Below are 22355 nucleotides of genomic sequence, written 5' to 3'. Positions count from 1 at the left end.
CAATCTGCATACCTTTTCTTGACTTTGTGCAGTATCAAATCCAGGAGAAATCTCCATGTACACCTCTTCTTCTAAGTCTCCATGAAGAAATGCATTATTCACATCAAACTGTTGCAAGTCCCAATCAAGATTAGCTGCACAAGACAAAAGAATTCTAATAGTGTTCATCTTAGCAACATGGGCAAATGTCTCTTGATAATCCACTCAATAAATCTGAGTGAATCCCTTAGCCACCAATCTTGCTTTGAATCTTTCAATCGAGCCATCAGCTTTGTGCTTCACAGTGAAGACCCATTTGCAGCCAACCAACTTCTTGTCTGGTGGTGAAGTAACAAAATCAAAGTCTCATTTTTTGACAAGGCCTTCATTTCTTCAGTCATAGCTTGTTTCCATTTAGGATCTGCAAAAGCTTCCCTCCAATTCTGGGGAATAGACACAAAAGAAATAGACAAGGCAAAGGCTCTATAGGAGGGAGACAAAGAATTATAGGAGACAAAATTAGATAAAGGGTGTTTGGTGGTGCAAGATCTGACTCTTTTTCTGTGAGCAATAGGTTCATCTAACTCATTAGGAAATGTAGATAACTCACCAGTAGAAGAAGGTTCAGATTCGGTAGTTTGCATGATGGCTTCTTATGTTCTATTTTTTCTTGAGTAAGTTTTCAAATCAGGCCTATCTAAACGCCCAATACCCCCCCCCCCCCCGAATTCTCTCTCTAGTTTCACTTTCCACTGTGACAATGTCATCAAGAGGTCCAGTAATGGAACTAGGTAGAATCACCTCTTCCTTGTTACTGCTCTCCCCCTGAAGAGGTTATGAGGTAATATTGAAATAGGACTCAGATTCTCAAAAAGTAACATCCATGCTAACAAAAGATCTCCTACAGGGAGGATGATAACATTTGTAACCTTTCTGTGTCGGAGAATACCCAATGAAAACACTTTATTACTCTAGGATCAAGTTTCCCAGAATTTCTAGTGTGGAGAAAGAAAAAACATCGAAACATCTTGGGAGGAATAATATATTCATTCTTACCTTTTAAAGCTTCCAGAGGACTTTGAACTTAAGGGTTTTAAGTGGCATTTTGTTGATAAGATAGGCAGCCACTAGAATAGCATCCCTCAATATGGTTTTGGTAGATGCATGGTGAACATAAGAGATCTTGCTACTTCTAATAAATGCCTATTTTTTCTTTCAGCGACCCCATTTTGTGCACTAGTCTAAGTACAACTAGTCTGATGGACTATCCCATTGGACTCCAAATAAGCACCGAATCTTTTATCCATGTATTCGCTGCCATTGTTAGTTCTCAAGATTTTTATTTTGGCATCAAACTGAGTACAAATCATCTTATGAAATGACTGAAAACAAGAGAAAACTTCACTTTTGGCTTTTAACAAATATACCCAAGTCATCCTAGTGCAGCAATCAATGAAAGTAACAAACCATCGACTACCAGACAAAGAATCAGTTTGTGTAGGACCCCATACATCAGAATGAATAGTCATAAACGGAGTTGTGCTTCTATTATCACTTGCAGGATAAGAGTTTCTAGTATACTTGGCATATTCACACGCATAACAGAACAAAGATTCAAATTGAGTCCTTGAAAACAAATCGGGATATAACCTCTTCAAAACAAAGAATGATGGGTGTCCTAACCGTCTATGCCGCTGTATTATTTCTTGCTTGACATCCTTACTTTCCCTAAAAATGGTTTGACCAGAGTTTTTAATTCCATCTAATATATACAAGTCATCATGCAATCTACCACTGCAATCCTTTTCCCTGTTTGAAGATCCTAAAAAATACAATGATCGGGAAAGAACTCGATTTTACAGTTTAGAACTTTGGTGATGGCACTAACAGATAAAAGATTGACAGGGAACTTGGGGACATGGAGTACGGATGATAGTTTAATATTAGGAGTACGGATGATAGTTTAATATTAGGAGTACAAACGACATAACTTGTTCCAGAGATAGGTGTTAAAGAACCATTGGCTATGTTAACGTTATCTCCTTGAGACATGGAGAATAGTTTTGAATGCCTTTAGAAGAGCCTGTCATGTGTCTATTTGCACCAGAATCAACAATTCAAAAATTAAGGTGAGCAGCAAAGGCAGTACCTGATTGCATATAATTGGATGTGGCAACATTAGCGGAGTCAAGTTTGGGTAGGAGGCGACGAAGAAGCTGAATTTCATCCGAAGAGAAGATTTCTCCAAAAACCGTCTCCTTGAATGTCTCATATTGAAGAAAATTGTTCAAAAATAATCTGTCTCGCCGGAAACCAAATCTGTCTTGACGGAACTAGAAGGGGTTTGTGTTGTGGACAGCCGCCAAAAGAGAGAAAACTCGACCTGTTTGATAAAAACGGAACCCTAGTGCTGCGAGGGAGATTAGTCACCTCAAAAAGGCAGCAATGACTCTGATACCACGTTGATTTTGAGAAGAAGAAAATGCTTCTTATATTTCTTCTGTGTATTTCTTACATCCCTAAGTAAATTTATTTATACACTAAGTCCTATGACTATTTTAGGAAGGAAAATAAATTACAATCAATCACAATATATTCAAATCTTAATCTTAATCAAATCTTTCCTAATAAATAAGTCAATCAATAATATATTTACTGTGTGCGGTAGCCTGTTGTTTGGTCTGCAATGGGTAATGCAACATATACTTTAAAGAGGCCTTCACCAACTGGAGTGATGTAATGTGGAGAATCATAAAGTGGAGAATCATGAAGAAAACTGCAGCAAGCTATCCTAAGTTACACTGTCTAGACAACTTTAGCTTTTTCCTTGTTCTGGATTTTTTAACTTGAATTCATCTGAAAGCAAAATTTGCTTTAAGATGAGTAGGCTTTTTGTGCTTTGGTCCTTATGTGAACTCTCATTATGTGTCCTCTTATAGAAGGCTCAATTAACGAGATTTTTTCCCAATTCTAGCTTTGATAGGTGGAATGAAAATCCTACCCTATAGAAAAGTAACTAAAATGGCTTTCCGTGAAGTTCCTAGGTTCGAGTTAATCCGCGCTTTTATAAAGAGTCTTAGTGCATGCTGCCTGGTAGGCTTTTGCTTTCGACATGAACTCAGAAGGAAGCAACTGGACTATGTAGATGGGTTTAGAATAAGAATTGGGTGATTTATTTCAATAATACCCACATTTGATGATATTATGCACAGGCAGGCCGTGAACACCCAACTATTGTATAATAAAACTTAGGTAGGTTTAATCGATAGATTTTACGGCCTCCTAAAAAGATATACTGAATTCATTGCGTTCAATAGGTCAAAACATCCTTGGAAGGAAAGAAATATGAGATGCTTTAATTATCAAATTTAAAAGAACAGATGTTTTGAGGGGACATCAACTTCTATACCATCTAAAAAAAGCTAAATGTCATGTGAATCCTTTTTGTTGGTGTAATTACAGTGGTGAAGATGATGTGGGTCAATTGTGCTAGATAATTACCCCCCCCCTTTCCCAGCTTATATGTTCCATTGTGGCTTGACGTGGATATTAAGAGAGCTTTGATAATGTAAGTTGCTTCATATTTGTTGGGAAACTTGTTCATATTTCATCACAGTAAATGTGCTAAAAGATTTCTTTTTTCATTGACATCATTCTAGTACTTACTAGAAGGAAATATGACTTGTTTTGCAACAGAGGAATTAGCAAGCCAAGGATTAAGAAAGGTTTCGCATTCTGTGATTTAAGCTTTTGGGTACTGTTTCCAGTGATGCAATTATTGAAGGGATGGCATGACAAGCCTTACAATACTTCTTAAAGCTTTTCATTGAGAGGTGCTAAAATGCACGTATCTATGTGCTCTTATATCTCTAAATCTCGTAAGAATTTTCATTTTCCAGATATCAGGTGGTTGGAGGCATACCATGGCACTTACTGCTGATGGAGAACTTTATGGTTGGGGTTGGAACAAGGTTTGAGCCTTGTTTCATTATTTTTTTAGTTGAAAAACGCCGCTCATGTCCATTGCAACTTCAACTTAATGCACTACCTGCCTGTGTCTACACTTTGCTGTCTGTGTTCATTTCTTAGTTTATTCTTATCAGAAATGGAGTATTCTTCCTCACGTTCTTTTCTGTTAATCAGTCCAAAGAATTTTTTCAGGGCTTTTTTTTTGGTGCATTCTTAGGACATTTCTTATAGAGTTTGTCACATGCATTATCAACATGCCATTAATGTCTTCATGCAAATTTGTGGTATCTTTTTTTGGATTGGGTGATGATTTGTTAATTTCCTTCATGCTGTTTTGGTTCGTTGTGTTCATACGGAGTTCTAAGTAGCTATAGCCTGAAAGTTTCTTTTTATATTTAGACGAACTAGGCTCACAACTATAATGTTTTTGATGGAGAAATTATTTTCCACAATTGGAAGCTACAGACAGTTGGATAACTGAAAGCTAAATGTATTAGGTAGAAAGGCACCCAAAGGGACTTGTGTGCAAAACATATGAAAAAGAAAACGCAAAACTACGTATTTCCAGAATATCAGTGCACTACCTTTCCAATTCTATATCACTTGTACATTATCATTGCTAATATTTGGAATCTCATTTTCCATTGTTAAACCTTCTGTTATAATAGTCCATACTGCATTCCAGGCGTCTCGGTTGCCTTATTTCATGTGTTTTTTTTGCCTTGGCATGTACTCTTTGTCGCCTCCCTCCAGCCAGTTTTATTTAATGCTAAGTAATAAAGCCTTTATGGAAGACACCATTTCACGTTCAACTCTGTCTATTCTTGTTATACTTATAATTGCTAGATGTGGCCGACATACTTTTACTATTCTCAGCCTATTTTGTTACCTGGTAATCAACTTGATTTAAATGAGAAAATCTGTTTATATGCTTCATAATCATTTTACTTGGTCCTCAATTCAGTTTTTCTTGATCATGCATATCCTTTGCATAAGGCGGCATTCAATCACCTGTTGCTTGATGCAAACATCCTTTTAGTATCAGATAGAACTTCGCATAGGTTTATCTTATTGAGTTGGTGTCTTGTTTTTCCTCATGAGCAGTTTGGACAAGTTGGTGTTGGTGACAATGTTGATCATTGTTCACCTGTACAAGTGAAATTTCCACATGATCAGGTACTGCTTTGTAAGTTCAGCAGAAATGCGCTCTAGTCTTTGTCATCTATGTGCTGTCATTATCGCCTTACCTGAGAGGTCTTGAAGAAACAAAAAAAAAACATTTGACATTTTACTTTTTTTAAAATGGCAGAAAGTAATTCTGATCTCATGCGGTTGGAGGCACACACTTGCTGTTACAGAAAGACAGAATGTCTTTTCCTGGGGAAGAGGTACAAATGGTCAGCTAGGTCATGGGGAGTCTGTTGATAGGTAATAACTGCAAGCATATCGAGTATTTAAACTCGTTGATAGAGCATTGAGATCTATAGTTGAATGATCTATGCTATGCTTTTTTTGGTCCTTAAAGCAGCTTCTCATACAACAACCCAGTATAATCTGACACGTGGGTCTGGGGAGGGTAGTGTGTACGCAGACCTTACCCCTTACCTTGGAGGTAGAGAGGTTGTTTCCGATAGACCCTCGGCTCAAGGGAAGATGAAAAAAAAGCAGTAGCAACAATCGGTAACAACAATAAGATAATAAGAAAACAAAATGAAAGGAACATGTAGTAATAAAAATCTAACAATAATAGAATACAAAACTAACACTACTACTGGTATGGCAAGAAACACTCTCGACTACCTACTAGCCTTCTACCTAAATTCTCGACCTCCACACCTTCCTATCAAGGGTCATGTCCTCAGTAAGCTGAAGTAATGCCATATCCTGTCTGATCACGTTTCTCCAATACTTCTTTGGCCTACCTTTACCTCTTCTCATACCCACCAAGGGGAACCTCTCACACCTCCTTACCGAAGCATATGTGCTTCTCCTTTTCACATGCCCAAACCATCTAAGCCTCGCTTCCTGCATCTTGTCCTCCATCGGGGCCGCTCCCACCCTTGCACGAATAACTTCATTTCTAATTTTATCAATCCTGGTATGCCTTTACATCCATCTCAACTTGAATTCAAAAGAGAGTACTTGGGTTCTCCCAATAACTAAAAAGTGTAGCATGCCTGAATCTAACTGGGATTCGCGTTGGTGGAGGAACTGGATCGGAAAAAAGAGGGATTCTAGTTGTAAGATATCTAACGAAACCGTCGTTGGATATGAGATCTTATTCAACGAGAAAGATCTCAAATATCTGGAGTTTCTTTTTATATATTATATGGATGATCCGATCCGCAAGGGCCATGATCGGGAATTGTTTGATCGTCTTTTTCTGAGGAAGAGTCGAAATAGAATCAACTTGAATTCAGGACTGCTATTCTAAATCTTAGTGAAACACTGGATTTCTTATCCCATGTCTGCTTTTCGTGAAAAAATATCAATTGAAATGGAGGGTTTCTTCAAACAACAAGGGGATGGGTCAACTATTCAATCAAATGATATTGAGCATGTTTCCCATCTCTTCTCGAGAAACAAGTGGGCTATTTATTTGCTTCTCATCTCTACTACTTTCATCTTCTTGATATGAGAATTCTTAATTGGCCAACACTCTGCCCCATACAACATAGTCGGTCTAACAACTACTTTGTAGAACTTACCTTTAAGTTTAGGTGGTAGATTCTTCTCGCATAAAACATCTGATGCAAGCCTCCATTTCACCCTCCCGCTCCAATACGATGTGTAACATTCTTGTCAATCTCCTGTTTCCTTGGATAATAGACCCAAGATACTTGAAACTATCTTAGGGATAACTCGTGTATCAAGACTCACGTCCATGTCTGCTTCATTGGTCTCGTCACTGAACTTGCACTCCAAGTATTCTGTCTTGGTCCTATTCAACTTGAAACCTTTAGACTCCAGGGTCTGTCTCCAAACCTCCAGTCTCACGTTAACATTGCCTCGCGTCTTGTCAATCAATACAATGTCATTCGCAAAAAACATACACCATGGCACCTCCCATTGAATGTGGCGGGTCAGTGTGTCCATCGCCAAGGCAAATAAAAACTAGCTAAAAGATGACCCCTGGTGCTACCCCATTACAATTGAAAAGTGGTCAGAGTCCTCCCATTGTCCTCACCGGGGTTTTAGCTCCATCATACATGTCCTTAATCACCCTAGTGCAAGCAACAGGAACACCTTTGGCCTCTAAACATCTCCATGGAACCTCCCTTGGGGCTTTGTTGCAAGCTTTCTCTAGATCAATGAACACCATATGCAAGTCCCTCTTTCTCTCCCTATACTGCTCCACCAACCTCCCTACAAGGTTAATGGCTTCCGTAGTCGAACGTCTCGGCATGAATCCGAACTGGTTTTCGAAAATAGACACTCCTCCTCACCCTTGCTTCCACCACCCTCTCACAATTTTCATAGTGTGGCTCAGGAACTTGCACTTTTGGATATCACCCTTATTCTTGTACAACAGATCATCGTACTCCATCTCCATTCTTCAGGCATCTTCTTCGTCCTAAAAATGATGTTAAACAACCGAGTGACTCATTCCAAGCCTACCCTTCCTGCGCTCTTCCAAAGTTCCATCGGGATTTCGTTAGGCCCTGTCGCTCTTCCCCTGCTCATCTTACGCATAGCCCCTTCTACCTCCTTAATACTAATACGCTTATAATAACAACAATCTCGACGACTCTCGAAGTGCTCCAAATCATCTACAACAATCTCCCTATCCCCCTCTTCGTTTAGGAGTTTATAGAAGTATGTATGCCATCTACGTCTAGTATGTGCCTCTTCCATCAATACTCTGTTTTTCTCGTCTTTGATGCATTTCCTTTGGTCCAGGTCACGGGCCTTCCTTTCTCTCACCTTGGCTAGCCTGCACTGCTTCTTGTCCTCATTTTTTTTCATAATTTCTTCATACAGACGTCTAAACGCTGCAGTCTTAGCCGCTGTAACCGCCAACTTCGCCTCTTTCTTGGCCTTCTTGTACCACTCCCTATCCGTCCTCTTCTCCTCCTCGTCCTTGCTCTCCACCGACTTTAAATTCGCTACTTTCTTGTCTTCTACTTTTCCTTGCACCTCTCCATTCCACTACCTGTCCCTCTTTTATCCATCAGAGTAACCCTTTGAGACTCCTAGCACCTCTCTAGCAGTTTCCCTAATGCAGTTCGCTATCATGATCCACATACCGCTCGCGTCCCCACAACTCCTCTAAGCCCCCATAGCCACCAACTTCTCCCCCAACTCCCAAGCTTTGTACTTAGTCACGGCTCCCCACTTGATTTTAGGTTGACCATACACAACCCTCTTATCCCTCTTCCTCATTATCTTCAAGTCCATCACCAAGAGCCTATATTAGATCAAGAGATTCTCATTCGGGATAACCTTGCAATCCGTGCAAAGACCTTTATCACACTTCCTAAGGAGTAGGTAGTCAATCTTGGCCACCGCACTCTGGAAGGTAACCAAGTGCTCCTCCTTCTGAAAATTCGAGTTAGCTATCACCAAATCAAAGGCTTTAGTGAAATCCAACAGCGAAGTTCCACCTTCGTTTCTATCCCCAAAATCGAAGCCTCCATACACATCGTCATAACCCTGGAAGTCGTCCCGATGTGGTCATTGAAGTCACCTCCTATAAAAAGCTTCTCGGTAAGCGGAATACCACACACAAACTCGTCCATATCATCCCAGAAACGCCTTCTGACCTTCTCGTCCAATCCCACCTGAGGTGCGTAGGCACTAATAACGTTTAAAGTCAGCCCTCCAACAACGAACTTAATAGCCATCAGCGTGTTGTTCACCGTTCTAACCTATACTACTAGCTCCCTGAGTTCCTTATCCGCCAAAATACATACACCATTCTTACCCTTCCCACTTCCCGAGTACCACAGTTTATACATGTCTACATTCCGTGTCTTAGACCTCACCCATCTAGTCTCATGGACACACGCTATACTAATCTTCCTCTTCTGAAGGATTTTCACTTACTCTATAGACTGCCTCGTCAAAGTCCCTACGTTCCAAGACTCAACTCTCAACCTCGAGGCTCCCTTATCACCCTTGCCTCCCGCCCCACCCGAGGACACGACCTTACTCTACCATTATTCATATCACGTCGGGGAGCAGGACCGGTGCTCAACCGAGATAACCAGTCAAGTAAGTCTACCTGGTGCCTACTATCTACCCTTGTCCATGAATGATTTAAGAAGAAATAATATGTAATAATCTACCGAGAATATAGAAATATGCAACATTGATTTCCATTACTTCAGGAACCCATTGTAGTTGACAAAATATTACAACCCAATGGTTTTAAGTGGAAGCATAATGGCAACGACATTTATAATTTCCCCCATACTTACATGACCCACAATGTGTCTACAGAGCCTCTAAACCGTCATGAGTAAAGTAAGGAAGTGCCGGTGACAGGGCCCTGGCTATACCCAAAATAATATACAAAAAGACCAAAATACAACATGAGGACCTCGGTGTAGAGTAGAGCTCACCACAACCAGCTGAAGAGAGGGTATACTCCTTTCGGGAATCTGTGCCGCCTGCTGAGGTATCATCTACATCCATTAAAGATGCAGTATCCCCGGCCAAAAGGACGTTAGTACATATGGAATAGTACTAGTATGTAAAGCTAAGTACCCCCATGAAATGGAATGTCAACATAAGGAGAGAACACATGGAAATAGGTAGAAAATCAATATGGAAATGACATGTTAAAGCATAAGGAAAAAGTGTAACATGAGTAAAACCTTCAAATAAACATTAACATTTTAGTGGGGAGATCATTAGTTATCGACATAGGAACATATAACCAATATATGCGCTGCATGGCGTCCGATCTCGACCCGATCGGCTAAGCCGTCTCACCACAATGTCGTGTGAATCGACATGACTTTGCTAGCAATACATTCATCCCAATTAAAGGTCATAATCTCATCATAGTGCGAAGGGGACTTGTCCCCAATTGCCTTCCTACACCGGCACGTGTAGTTTCGGGTATAGGTCTTTGCAACCTATACCTTCTCGGTTACATAACAATACTCCCAAAAATATTTCTTTAAAGCATTTCATAGAACCTTTCTTTTTCATTGTACCTTTTGGACATACATCATCATTCTCATTTTTGGCAAAAATGGCTAAATATCATCTCCATTCTTTTATTTCATTCACTTGCCATGGATTTTCGAAAGTCATAGAAATGTATTTAAAACATCGGATAGCCATAACTGCAAACACATGAAAGCTTAAACATTTGAAATAAATTTCAAAGAGTTGAAATAAATTTCAAAGAGGAGAGCATAACGATGGAAAATGTAACATAAATCGAGTTTATAAGCTTTTAGTAATTCAAACATTTGAGGCAATTTAATGCCTTAACCTTGGTCTTAACTCCATCTTACATATCCTTAATCACCCTAATTAATGCTATAGAGACACCTCTCACCTTCAAGCACCTCCATAAAACCTCTCTTGGGACTTTGTCGTATGCTTTTTCTAGATTGACAAACACCATATGCAATTCCTCTTTCTCTCCCTATACTATTCCACCAACTTCCTGATGAGATGAATGGCTTTGTGGTAGATCACCCCGGCATGAAACCAAACTGGTTCTCAGGTACAAATACTTTTCGCCGCACCCTCATCTCCACCACCTTCTCCCAGACTTTCATAGTGTGACTTAGCAGCTTGATACCCTTATAATTATTGCAGTTTTTGATATCTCCCTTGTTCTTGTACAGCGGGATCATCATAATCCACTTCCATTCTTCGGGCATCTTGGAAGTCTTAAAAATAATATTAAACAGGCCGGTGAGCCTTTCCAAGTCTTCCCTGTCTGCGCTCTTCCAAAACTCCACCGGAATCTCATCGGGCTCGGTCGCCCTAACCCCTGCTCATCTTACGCATAGCCTCCTCCACCACCCCAACCCTAATACGTCTACAATACTCAAAATCTTGGCGACTCTCGATGCGCTCCAGATCACTCAGCACAATGTTCCTATCTCTCCTCATTTAAGAGCTTATGGAAATACGTCTGTCATCTTCGTCTAATATGCACCTCTTCCATCCTCATCTTTGATGTGCTTCATTTGGTCCAGATCACTGGCCTGCATCTCTCGCCTTTGCTAGATTGTACATCTTCTTGTCCGTGCCTTTGCCTTCAAGTTCTTCATACAAGCATCCTAACGCCGCTGTCTTTGCTGCCGTGACTGCTAGCTTCGCTCCCCTCTTAGTCGTCTTGTACAACTTTTTTGCTCGTCCTCATCTTCACCTAGTCTCTACTCCCTACCAACTTCAAATACGCCGCCTTCTTGACCTTCACTTTCCCTTGAACCTTTCCATTCCACCTAGTCTCCTCTGTGCCTCATAGAGTAGCCCTTAGAGACCCTTACCACCTCTTTAGCTACCCCCCCGATACAATTCGCTGTCTTGGTGCACATGCTACTAGCATCCCCACTACTCAAGCAAGCCCCCATACCCCTTAGCTTCCCCTAACTCCCGAGCTTTGTCCTTAGTCAACACTCCACATTCGATTTTGGGTTGACCATGCGCAACCCTTTTCTTCCTCTCCCTCTTAATCCCCAAATCCATAACCAAGAGCCTATGCTGGGTCACGAAGTTCTCGCTCGAGAAAACTGTGAGAAAGCACGGGAAAAAATATATTATTGATAAGTGTTTTACAATAGCCCTATTTATATACAATATTTACATATACCTAAAGCCTTCTATACCAATATGGGACACTATACATGAACTAATTCTAACACTCCTCCTCAAACTGGTGTATATAAATTATATGTATCGAGCTTGTTACATATATAACTAATACGAGGACCAGTAAGAGACTTGGTGAAAATATCTACAAGTTGATCATTTGACTTCACAAACTTTGTAACAATATCTCCTGAGAGAATCTTCTCTCGGATGAAGTGACAGTCAAACACAATGTGTTTGGTCCTCTCATGGAACACTGGATTTGATGCAATATGAAGGGCAGCCTGATTATCACACACAAGTTCCATCCGACTGATTTCTCCAAATTTTAATTCTTTGAGCAACAGTTTGACCCAAACTAGCTCACATGTTACAAGAGCCATAGCTCGATACTCTGCTTCTGCGCTAGGCGGAGCAACTACATTCTGTTTCTTGCTTTTCCAAGAGACCAAATTACTTACTACTAAAACACAATATCCAGATGTGGAACGCCTATCAGAAGGTGACCCTGTCCAATCAACATCTGTGTATCCAACAATATGCTCATGGCCTCGATTTTTGAATAGTAGTCCTTTGCCTGGAACTGATTTTATATGCCGAAGAATGTGAACAACTGCATCCCATTGACTATTGCAGGGAGAGTCCATACACTAACTTACAACACTCACATGAAATGAAATATCAGGTCTAGTCCCCGTGAGGTAGTTCAATTTGCCAACCAGCTGCCTATATCTTGCAGGATCACTAAGAGGCTCCCCCGTCCTGGCAGAAGCTTAGCATTCGGATCCATGGGAGTGTCAACGGGTCTGCAGCCCATCATTCCTGACTCCTCAAGAATGTCTAAAGCATACTTCCTTTGTGAAATAACAATACAGGAACTAGACTGAGCGACCTCAATACCTAGAAAGTACTTCAATCTGTCGAGATTCTTAGTCTGAAAGTGTTGAAAGAGATGCTGTTTCAGACTAGCAATGCCATCTTAATCATTGCCAATAGTAACAATATCATAGACATAAACCACCAGATAAATACGCAGATTAGGAGCAGAATGTCGATAGAACACTGAGTGATTAGCTTCACTACGAGTCATGCCGAACTCCTGAATAACTGTGCTGAACTTGCCAAACCAGGCTCGAGGAGATTGTTTCAAACCATAAAGTGACTTTCGTAATCGACATACAAGACCACTAAACTCTCCCTGAGCAGCAAAACCAAGTGGTTGCTCCATATAAACTTCATCCTCAAAGATCACCGTGGAGAAGCATTCTCAATGTCCAACTGATAAAGAGGCCAATGACGAACAACAACCATACACAGGAAAAGGCGAACATATGCGACTTTAGCCACGGGAGAGAAAATACCACTATAATTAAGCCCAAATATCTGAGTATATTCTTTTGCAATCAAACGAGCTTTAAGCCGATTAACTTGGCCATCCGGGCCAACTTTGATTGCATAAACCCAACGACAACCGATAGTAGGCTTACCTGAAGGAAGAGGAACAAGCTCCCAAGTACCACTCGCATGTAAAGCAGACATCTCGTCAATCATTGTCTGTCGCCATCCGGGATGAGATAGTGCCTCACCTGTAGACTTAGGAATGGAAACAATTGATAAAGATGATACAAAAGCATAATGGGAGTTGTACATTCATCCCAAGTTAAGTAAGGTTGAGACTCAAAGAACGTGAGATAGGCTGACATAAGATACCTACGAAGATCAGGTGAGTAGCAACGATACCCTTTTTGAACCCGAGAATAGCCAAGGAAGACACATTTGAGAGCACGAGGAGCTAATTTTTCTTTTTCGGGGGCTAAGTTATAAACTGCATCGCCCCAAAAACGCAATGGAACATGGGATTGAATGAGAAGTGCGCGTGCAATTTCAATGAGGTGTCTATTCTTTCTCTCTGCTACCATATTTTGTTGAGGAATATACGGACAAAATGTCTGATGGATAATTCCTTGAGAAGGCATAAACTACTGAAACTGAGAGGATAAATATTCTAAGGCATTATCACTACGAAAAGTTCGAATAGAAACAACAAACTGAGTTTTAATTTCAGCACAAAATCTTTGGAATATAGAGAATAGCTCAGAACGATCTTTCATTAGGAAAATTCAAGTACATCTTGAGTAATCATAAATGAAACTTACAAAATAACGAAATCCTAAGGTTGAACTGACTCTTTTAGGACCCCATATATCAGACTGAACTAAAGGAAAAATAGACTCTGCACGATTCTCAACACTACGTGAAAATGTAGCTCGAATATGTTTCCCAAGTTGACACAACTCACAAACTAATTTAGACAAGCTAGTCAAACTAGACACCATCTTCTGAAGCTTGGATAAATTTGGATGTCGTAAACGTCTGTGAATTAGGTCTGGAGTATCTGTAGTTTGACATTTGACATATTGTAGAGGGATTGCGTGAGTTAAGGTATTAAAGGCCTGATTCACGCCCTGTGCCAATCGGCTGTCTCGTATAATGGTCCTGCATAATAAAAGAATCATCAATAAAATATATACCACAACGGAGGGCACGAGTCAAACGACTAACAAATGTGAGATTAAAAGGACAATTAGGGACATAAAGAACAGAATCTAAAGTGACAGGGGACATGAGATTAGCTTGTCCAACTCCCTTTGCTTTTGTTTGGACTCTATTAGCTAGAGTAACGTTGGGAAGAGATTGTGAATAAACAATATTGACAAAAGTGTCCTATTACTAGAAATATGATCAGAGGCGCCCGAGTCCATGACCCATGGTCCAAGAATAGTAGACTGGAAAACACAAGCAAAGGAATTACCTACCGCAGAAGTATCAGTCTTAGTGATAGAGGCTACTTGTGGAGGTGTCTGCTTAGTTGCTTGATACTGAAGGAACTCATTATACTCCCCTTCAGATAAAGAAACCCCCTGGTTACCTACAGTCTCAGTCTGAGCAATATGAGCATTTCTAGGTGGTCGACCATGCAAAGAGTAACACACCTCACGAGTGTGCCCAAGCGTGTTACAATGAGAACACTTTGGTCGAGTTCTTCAAAAATGACCTCCTCCTCCTCCTCTATTCTCCATAGTCTAAGGTACTCGATTTTCCACTGTCTGGGATCCGAGAACAGAGGAGTTAGTTATCCGTGATGAGATCACTATATGACTGGGCGCTGCAGCAAGGCGAAGTAATTGAGAGTATTTCATCAACTGTGGGGACAACCGGACTAGCCAAAATTTGGTCGCTTAATGTATCAAGGTCATTAGGATGTCCAGCGAGGGTAAGAACTAGAAACATCTTCTGTCATTGCTCTTGTTGCTTTTCAACACTAGCAGAAACTAGCATCAACTTCTCAAATTACTCAATGACTGCCTGTACTTGTCCCAAGTAAGTAGACATATCTAATTCTTGTTTCTTTAAATTTGTCATTCGCGATATCACATCATAGAAACGAGATATGTCATTAGTGTATAAAGTGCGAGCCTTTTCCCAAACTAAATAACATGTATGGAATGGACAAAACAAGGGCATCAACTTGGAATCAATAGATTGCCACATGATACTACATAACTGAGCATCGATCTTCTTTCAAAGTGCTTTGGCCTTTTCATCTCTTTCGCTAGACTTTTTGGTTAAATGATCTTGAACACCTTGACCTTTATACCACAACTTGACAAACGAAGCCCAAACTTAGTAGTTTGAATTTCCCATTAAAGGTTCTGAGGTAATCATAACACTGGAACTTTTAGGGCCCGTGTTTTTAGACGCAAAAAATCAAATCCCAAAGACATCATTGGATTGAAGAGAGGCCTAGCAAAATCACCAAATAACAGATTGAATCAACTGTTACTCGCTGAAACAGACAAAGGAAACACTGTAATTGCTGGAAAAACTAATGTAGCTGCTAGAAAATCAGTGTAGTCGTGGGAAAAATCTCAAAGTGCTCGGAATAAAAAAAAAACAGTATGGGTAGGGTCGGAATTACTAGACGAGACAATTGTCTGACCAAAATGAGGGTCCAAATTGCATGAGCAATAGGTCTTACATGTAAAGGGTCCTGTACCCACGACTCAAAATTTCCTTGCCAAGCTACAATCCCGATTCATGGATCTCTCGGTTTGAGAAATCAAAATAAGAGGCTCGAACGATTTCTTCGGACTCTTTTTCCAATTCGATAAATATTCGTTGATTGTATATTTCATTATATTTCTATGATTTAGAAAATCCTTTTTTGCCTTGGAATGAATAAATGGAAGAAAAGGGGTTGATATTGGTACAATCTGATCCATTATCAGAGAGCAATCCTGAACCTGAAGAAATTTTTTCAAAAAATGGCCGGAACAAGTGTCACACGCCAGCGCGTGGGTCTGACGCGCCGCCGGCGTCAGAGCTTCTTCAAGCGCGTGGCTAAGGTTCTTCCGGTGTTGTTTTCTAGGGTTTGGTCGCCTGTGAATTCTGCACCTGCTGGTGGTGTTACTTTTCATAAAAAAAAACACCGGAGAAGAGGTGACGCAAAAACAACTTGAAATTCACCGGAAAAAAGACACGGTGACTGTCCCGGACTCACTGGTTACCGCACAACGGGGATTTCTCACTAGTTGCTCTGGTACCATGTGAGGAAGCACGGAAAAAAATATATTATTTATGTAGTCCATTCATTAAATCCATCAGATGATGGTATGATGGTATTTCCTGGACTCTCTTTTCATGTGAAATTGGTGTAAGAAATGTTTGACATTCGTTCTTAAAAAGGGGGATTAAGGTCGGTATTCCAAATGTTACTGATCACTGAAATTTTACGACTTTATTTTGGTCTTTGCTTGACATCTGTTGGTTTAGAATAACAGTGGGCTTTTTGTTTATTGTGATATATGTGCATGTTGGATACGTTTTTTTTTTCTTTTTGGCACACAACTGTCAAGTTCAGGTATACAACTACGGATATTCAGTATCTCTGATATATAAAAAACGAAAAAGGTCCAAATATGCCCTTGTACTATACGAAATTGAGCACATTTGCCCTTCGTTAATACTTTAGCTCAAATATGCCCTTACCGTCACATAGTTGGTCCATATATGCCGTTAGAGTTATACAGTTGGCCCATATATGCTCTTTTCGAAACGGAATCCACCCAAACTAATTAGCTCTTTCGTTAATTATATTAAAGTGTATTACAAACACTATTTCCTTTTTATTAGTACTTTTTTTTCTCTACATTTCTCTTTTCTTTCTTCTTTTGTCTTTTCTTTTCTTTTTTTTTCTTTTTTCTTTCTCCCTTAACCGATTTCCTCCATTACTGATGTCTTCTCCATTTTCGTCACCAATTTCACTTGACAAAACTCATGAATTCCAATTAATAAATTCTCCCATAAAAATATTTTTATCGATCATATGTTTGTCAATTTTTTAATTTTTACTGAACATATATTTAATTCTAAAAAATTTAACAAAGTAAGATTGAAATAATATTTATGTACCGAAAAATCCAACAAAACCGAACAATCCAAACCGATATAATTGGTTTGGTTTGCTTTTGATAAAAACCGAACCAACACGTTCCATGTATACCCCTAATTTACATAGTTAATAAAAAAAAATAGAAAATGTCCAGCTGAAAAAAGATGAAAAAAGACTAACAACTCAAATTTATAACACTACAACTTGAACTCTAGGCTTTTAATCATTAAATTATCTTTCCGGAAACAATTTAAATATTTTGGTCTTTTGAGTATTGTTAAAGGTTGAGATGTTTTTATTATTTTAAAGTTTAAACCATAATTTTTGGAACAATTTAATTTCGTTTATTTAGAGGGCCAGTGAAATTAGAACTTGATTACCTTATGGGAGAATTTTCTTAGTAAGTAGAATTCATGAGTTTTGTCAAGTGAAATTGGTGACAAAAATGGAGAAGACATCGTAAACGGATAAGGGAGAAAGAAAAAGGAAAAGAAAAAAGAAAGAAAGAAAAGAGAAAGGTAAAGAAAAAAAAAGTACTAATAAAAAGGAAATAGTGTTTGTAATACACTTTAATAAAATTAACGAAAGAGCTAATTAGTTTGGGTGAATTCCGTTTCGAAAAGGGCATATATGGGCCAATTGTGTAACTCTAAGGGCATATATGGACCAACTATGTGACGGTAAGGGCATATTTGAGCTAAAGTATTAACGAAGGGCAAATGTGCTCAATTTCGTTTAGTACAAGGGCATATTTGGACCTTTGCCCTATAAAAAATGGGTAGTAGTGGCCTTCTCATGTTAGTTGTCTCCAGCAGTTCAGAAAATCTTATGCATTAGATGTTGCCTGCAGTTTAAATATTATATACTGCATCATTATTAATGCTTAGGGAATTCATTTGTCTTAAACTCCGTTAAATCATTGTTTAGTTGACTTCCATTGTCAATGCTGAATCCTACTTGTGAAATAATTAACTACGACAATGTAGTTTCTGGTCAAGTATCTTCAAATGTATTCTGGTTTGTGGTTTTTGAGAGCCACGAAGGTACAACAAATATATTAGTGTCTGGAAAAAATGACCCAGACCATGTATTTTCTTCCTTTCATTTTTAGCTTCATAGTTCATCTCCTCAGAGCTGTGCAAAGCTTGAGTTGTATTTCAGGGTTGGCGTCAACACATAAATAACTTTTCTGTCTAAATTGTGCACCTGCTATATTGCAAGTTGTTTAGTTGTAGCAGGGCTCATCAAACTTTTAGGATGGTTTTCCTAAGTGAATGACTATTTATTTTCATTGTAATATTATCACATAATGAAGTTCTCAATATAAACAATTTGGCACCCTCATATCATCTGTAATATTACTCACATAATGAAGTCCTCAATGTAAACAATTTTGCACCCTCATATCATCTAAATAGTGTAATCTCCAGGTAGGAATTAACTGTAGTGCTATATTTTAATAGGTTAAAGTGGCGCCGTGGATAATGACATCTGTTCTCTATTTTCAACATTCTGCTTTAGTGAACTAACACAATTTCATGCTATGGTACTTCCAAAATTAAACTTACTGATGTTCGTGAGATGTGAAGGAATGTCCCGAGGATAATAGAAGCATTAAGTGTTGATGGATCAAGTGGACAACAAATTGGGTCTTCGACTTCTGACCCATCAGCTGGTTTGCATCTGCTTCGCCTTCCCCATCTCTCTCTCTCTCTCTCTCTCTCTCTCTCTCTGGTTACTTCTTCATAATCTTTTCTTTCACAAAATTAAATGATACTGTATATCTGATATTTTCTCAAAACTTTTGTTCAGCTGAAAAATCTTGGGTTTCACCTACAGAGAGATATGCTGTTGTTCCAAATGAAAATGTAAGCTCTCCATTCAAGCAAGCTTTATTTTGTTGAATGGTCTAAAATAGCATCAGCATTGTCCCATTAAAAATTATACATTTGTGCAATGGGCACATCAAAATTTATTTCAGGTGGTGGTTGGTTAGAGTATGATCGGGTTAAGTTTATACCCCGGATATATGGTCGATGCAACTTCATAACTATGCATATTTTGCTGGTTCGTAAAATGATTTCCCAGGTTATGCCATTTTTAGTGAAATCACTTGATTCCACTTAGGAGAAATGTCCAAAACGATATTTGTATTTTTGAATTTCAAGTTGCATGTCTTCCCGTCTTATCAGCGGATAACTCAAAGTTAACTATCAGATGTCAGATATCCTTCTCTTCGAAAACTTTAAAGGTGACATGAAATGATCCGAGATATTATGTTCTACCTGCAGGTGCCCAAGCAAACAGTGACTTCAGTAAAAGGGAACGGAAACGACGTAAATGTGCCTGAAAATGATGTGAAAAGGATACGGCTATGAGATTTTTAGTGTATGCATGTAACAGTTTGACGTTTGCTGGTGGACTTTCTGCACTGATATCTGCTTTTCAAATAATAATATACCTCTATTTAAGTCGCTAGGCAACGGGCTATGCAGATCTGCATTTCTTTTTATGATTTTTGTTGGCTTTTTTATTTTATTTTTTTTTGGGGGGGGGAGGTGGGGGGGGGAGCGGGTGTCATAGCATGTGATGATCTTGTCTTGTCTTAGCTTCCCATTGTTCATTATTCCTACATTGTCACAAGAGAGTTGATTTCAGTTCAATTTACCCTAAGTTAGAGGGAGAACTACAATTTCTACAGGTCTTCGGGTGTAATTGCTGGTTTTAGAACAAGTAAATTTGAAAGTGCTATATGTTCTTGCACGAAGACACATGAAATGAGGTTTTGATCACCAATAGTGTTTGATCCGAGCATAATAGATTGATCAACCGAAGAGGAACTCTCTATGATATCTCAAAACTTTGTTGGGATCAAACACACCCTCAAGTATACGCGGTCAATAAGTAATAATAGTGATAAAGTAAAGTATTGTTCCAATGAGAACTTATAATTAACAATCAATTAAATTAAACTAGTATGAATTATCTATTTAAGTGATTCCTTAAGTTGTGGTTATTAACTAAGCTATTGCAAAAATTATAAAGCAATTAAATATACTAGAGATATAACGAAACACGTAGGCAACATAGCATAAAAATTAATAGGAGAAAACTTTTCAAGGTTATAGGTTAGCTAACAATCTTGTTGAGTTGTTTAAATTGTCTAATTGATTTGTTTGGTTTCTTGATTGATAAAGTTAATATTACTCGCAAGAATCTTTCGAGTCCTGACTTGCATATTCAAGTTAATCTTAGCATATAACAAGAATGTGTTTATTATTCATGCATAATAACCAAGTAAGATGATTAAGTATATGTCTATTCTAATTGTGAATTCGTTCCTTAATGTCCAGGTTCAAGAACTTGTTTTTTTTAACCTTATGTGCAAGTTAGTATTCACTTTCGAGTTCAACTCTAGATTCGTAGATAGTATTTCAATGTTAGCTACAAAGTAAAATAATTAAGCATAAGATTAAATAAACAAAATCAATACCGTAATCAAAGTAGTCAATTCAAACTTCAAACGTCAACATACATTTAGCATCCATAACGAACGAGCCACTCATGCTAACGATCGTATGAATGTTTGAAAGCATAAAACTATGGATGAGAAGAGAAAGGAAGAAAAACTCTATGATTTTCGACTTCTAAATTGCTCTAGCAGCGTTTCTCCTTCACAAGGGTCGAGATCCCCCTAAAACGAGTTTAAGAGTTATTTAAAGGTGGTGTAAGAAAAATCTTAGTTGATTTTAACCAAGTCCAACCAAAGTATGAAAGAGTTGGCTTCAAGAATATACTGGTCGCGCCGCACTGGGAATCGTAGCTGATCCAAGTGATGTAGTGGTTGCGCCGCGACTGGAAACACAACCTTCTCAGGTGTTGTTATGTCCAAAAATAGTTAATAAGAACTTGAGGGATCATATTGTAAAGAAGTAGAAGTCCATACAGTATCGCTTTAATAAGTGAATTATTAGTGAAGAGAGAATAGAGACTCAGTGTCGTTTTGTGCAAGTGAGTTAGTTAATTGTTGTTAGCAAGTTGTTAGACGGTTTGGGAAATAGTTAGTAATTGATTTGGGGAAATTGGGTTTAAAAGGAAAAATTCATTTGTCTATTGGAAGCAGTTGAATTCGAATGACTCTTTTTTTTCTCTCTAGCTTTCTACTTCTTCTCTCAATCTTGAATCCCAATTGCAACCAATTTCTGTTCAGGAACTCTTCTTCTCAAAGTTCTTTAGGAGATCATTGTTTCACTTTAGCTTACTTCGAATCAAGTTGTATCATTTGGTATCAGAGCCACTGCTCCTCAGAGGAACATAACCATGAGAGAATCACGTTACACAGAGCTTCGTAAAGAAGTTGATAGTATTAAGGAATCCTTTGAGGAATTCAGAAAATCTATGGAGGTCCGACAAGCTCAGTCCATGGAGGAACTCAAGACTTTTTTAGGTTCTTGGATGAGTGAATATAGACCTACAACGAGTGAAAATCGTCCTCAAAATCCTAGAGGAAGTCCGAATCTTGAAGAGCGGCATATGGAAGCTTCAGACACTTTGGTTACTCGCAAGTGTCAAATTGAGTCCCCAAAATTTGATGGGAGCGAGTTGAGAGACTAGGTTTCCAAAAGCAAGCAATATTTTGATATGGAAAATACATCAGAAAATTCGAAGGTCAAACTAGCATCATTGCATCTGGAAGGAAACGATTGCATCAAAGGTACATGAAAAGCAAGATTACTCGAGAATGACCAACATGGGTGAGTATGTTAAAGCTCTTTGGTAGATTTGGTACTGCATTATGATGATCCAATGGGTGATTTGAAAGATCTTAAACAAACTTCTTGTGTACAAAATTATGTTGTATTTGACGAGTTGTTAGCTAGGGTAGAATTAAGTGAGGAGTACATCGTTAGTTGCTTTATAAGGGGTTTAAAATTTGAGATTGGTCTCCATGTGAAAATGTTTTAGCCGAGAACTTTACAAAAAGCCATAAGCCTAGCCAAGATCCAAGAACAAACCTTATCCTTACCTAAATAATTTTTCAGATCCTTTTTTTTACTACCAACAACCAGATTAGCCCCATCTAAGCCCCCCACAATTTTTCCTTCAAGTTCAGGATATAAAATTCCATCAAAGGGTCCTAAAATGTTGATCCCTCCTGCAATAGAGGAAAAGA

The 22355-nt window shown here is 38.8% G+C and overlaps 1 protein-coding gene across 7 annotated transcripts in view; it reads left to right on the top strand.

Annotated features, from left to right (window-relative positions):
- Positions 1 to 19974, top strand: part of LOC107795765 (ultraviolet-B receptor UVR8) — a 53604-nt gene extending 33630 nt beyond the window's left edge. For 6 of the 7 annotated variants that reach the window (XM_016618445.2, XM_016618444.2, XM_075230857.1 and 3 more), the window contains 6 exons: positions 3879 to 3950; positions 5053 to 5124; positions 5258 to 5376; positions 18772 to 18857; positions 18995 to 19050; positions 19474 to 19974. In XM_016618445.2, the coding sequence (XP_016473931.1) occupies positions 3879 to 3950; positions 5053 to 5124; positions 5258 to 5376; positions 18772 to 18857; positions 18995 to 19050; positions 19474 to 19560 (492 nt within the window). In that variant the 3' untranslated portion in view covers positions 19561 to 19974. The other variant, XM_016618448.2, reaches the window with a different exon arrangement.
- The last annotated feature ends 2381 nt before the right edge of the window (positions 19975 to 22355 follow it).

Source organism: Nicotiana tabacum, chromosome 15 (assembly GCF_000715075.1).
Source record: "Nicotiana tabacum cultivar K326 chromosome 15, ASM71507v2, whole genome shotgun sequence".
Lineage (NCBI taxonomy): Eukaryota > Viridiplantae > Streptophyta > Magnoliopsida > Solanales > Solanaceae > Nicotiana > Nicotiana tabacum.
This window is presented reverse-complemented; position numbering and strand designations above follow the sequence as displayed.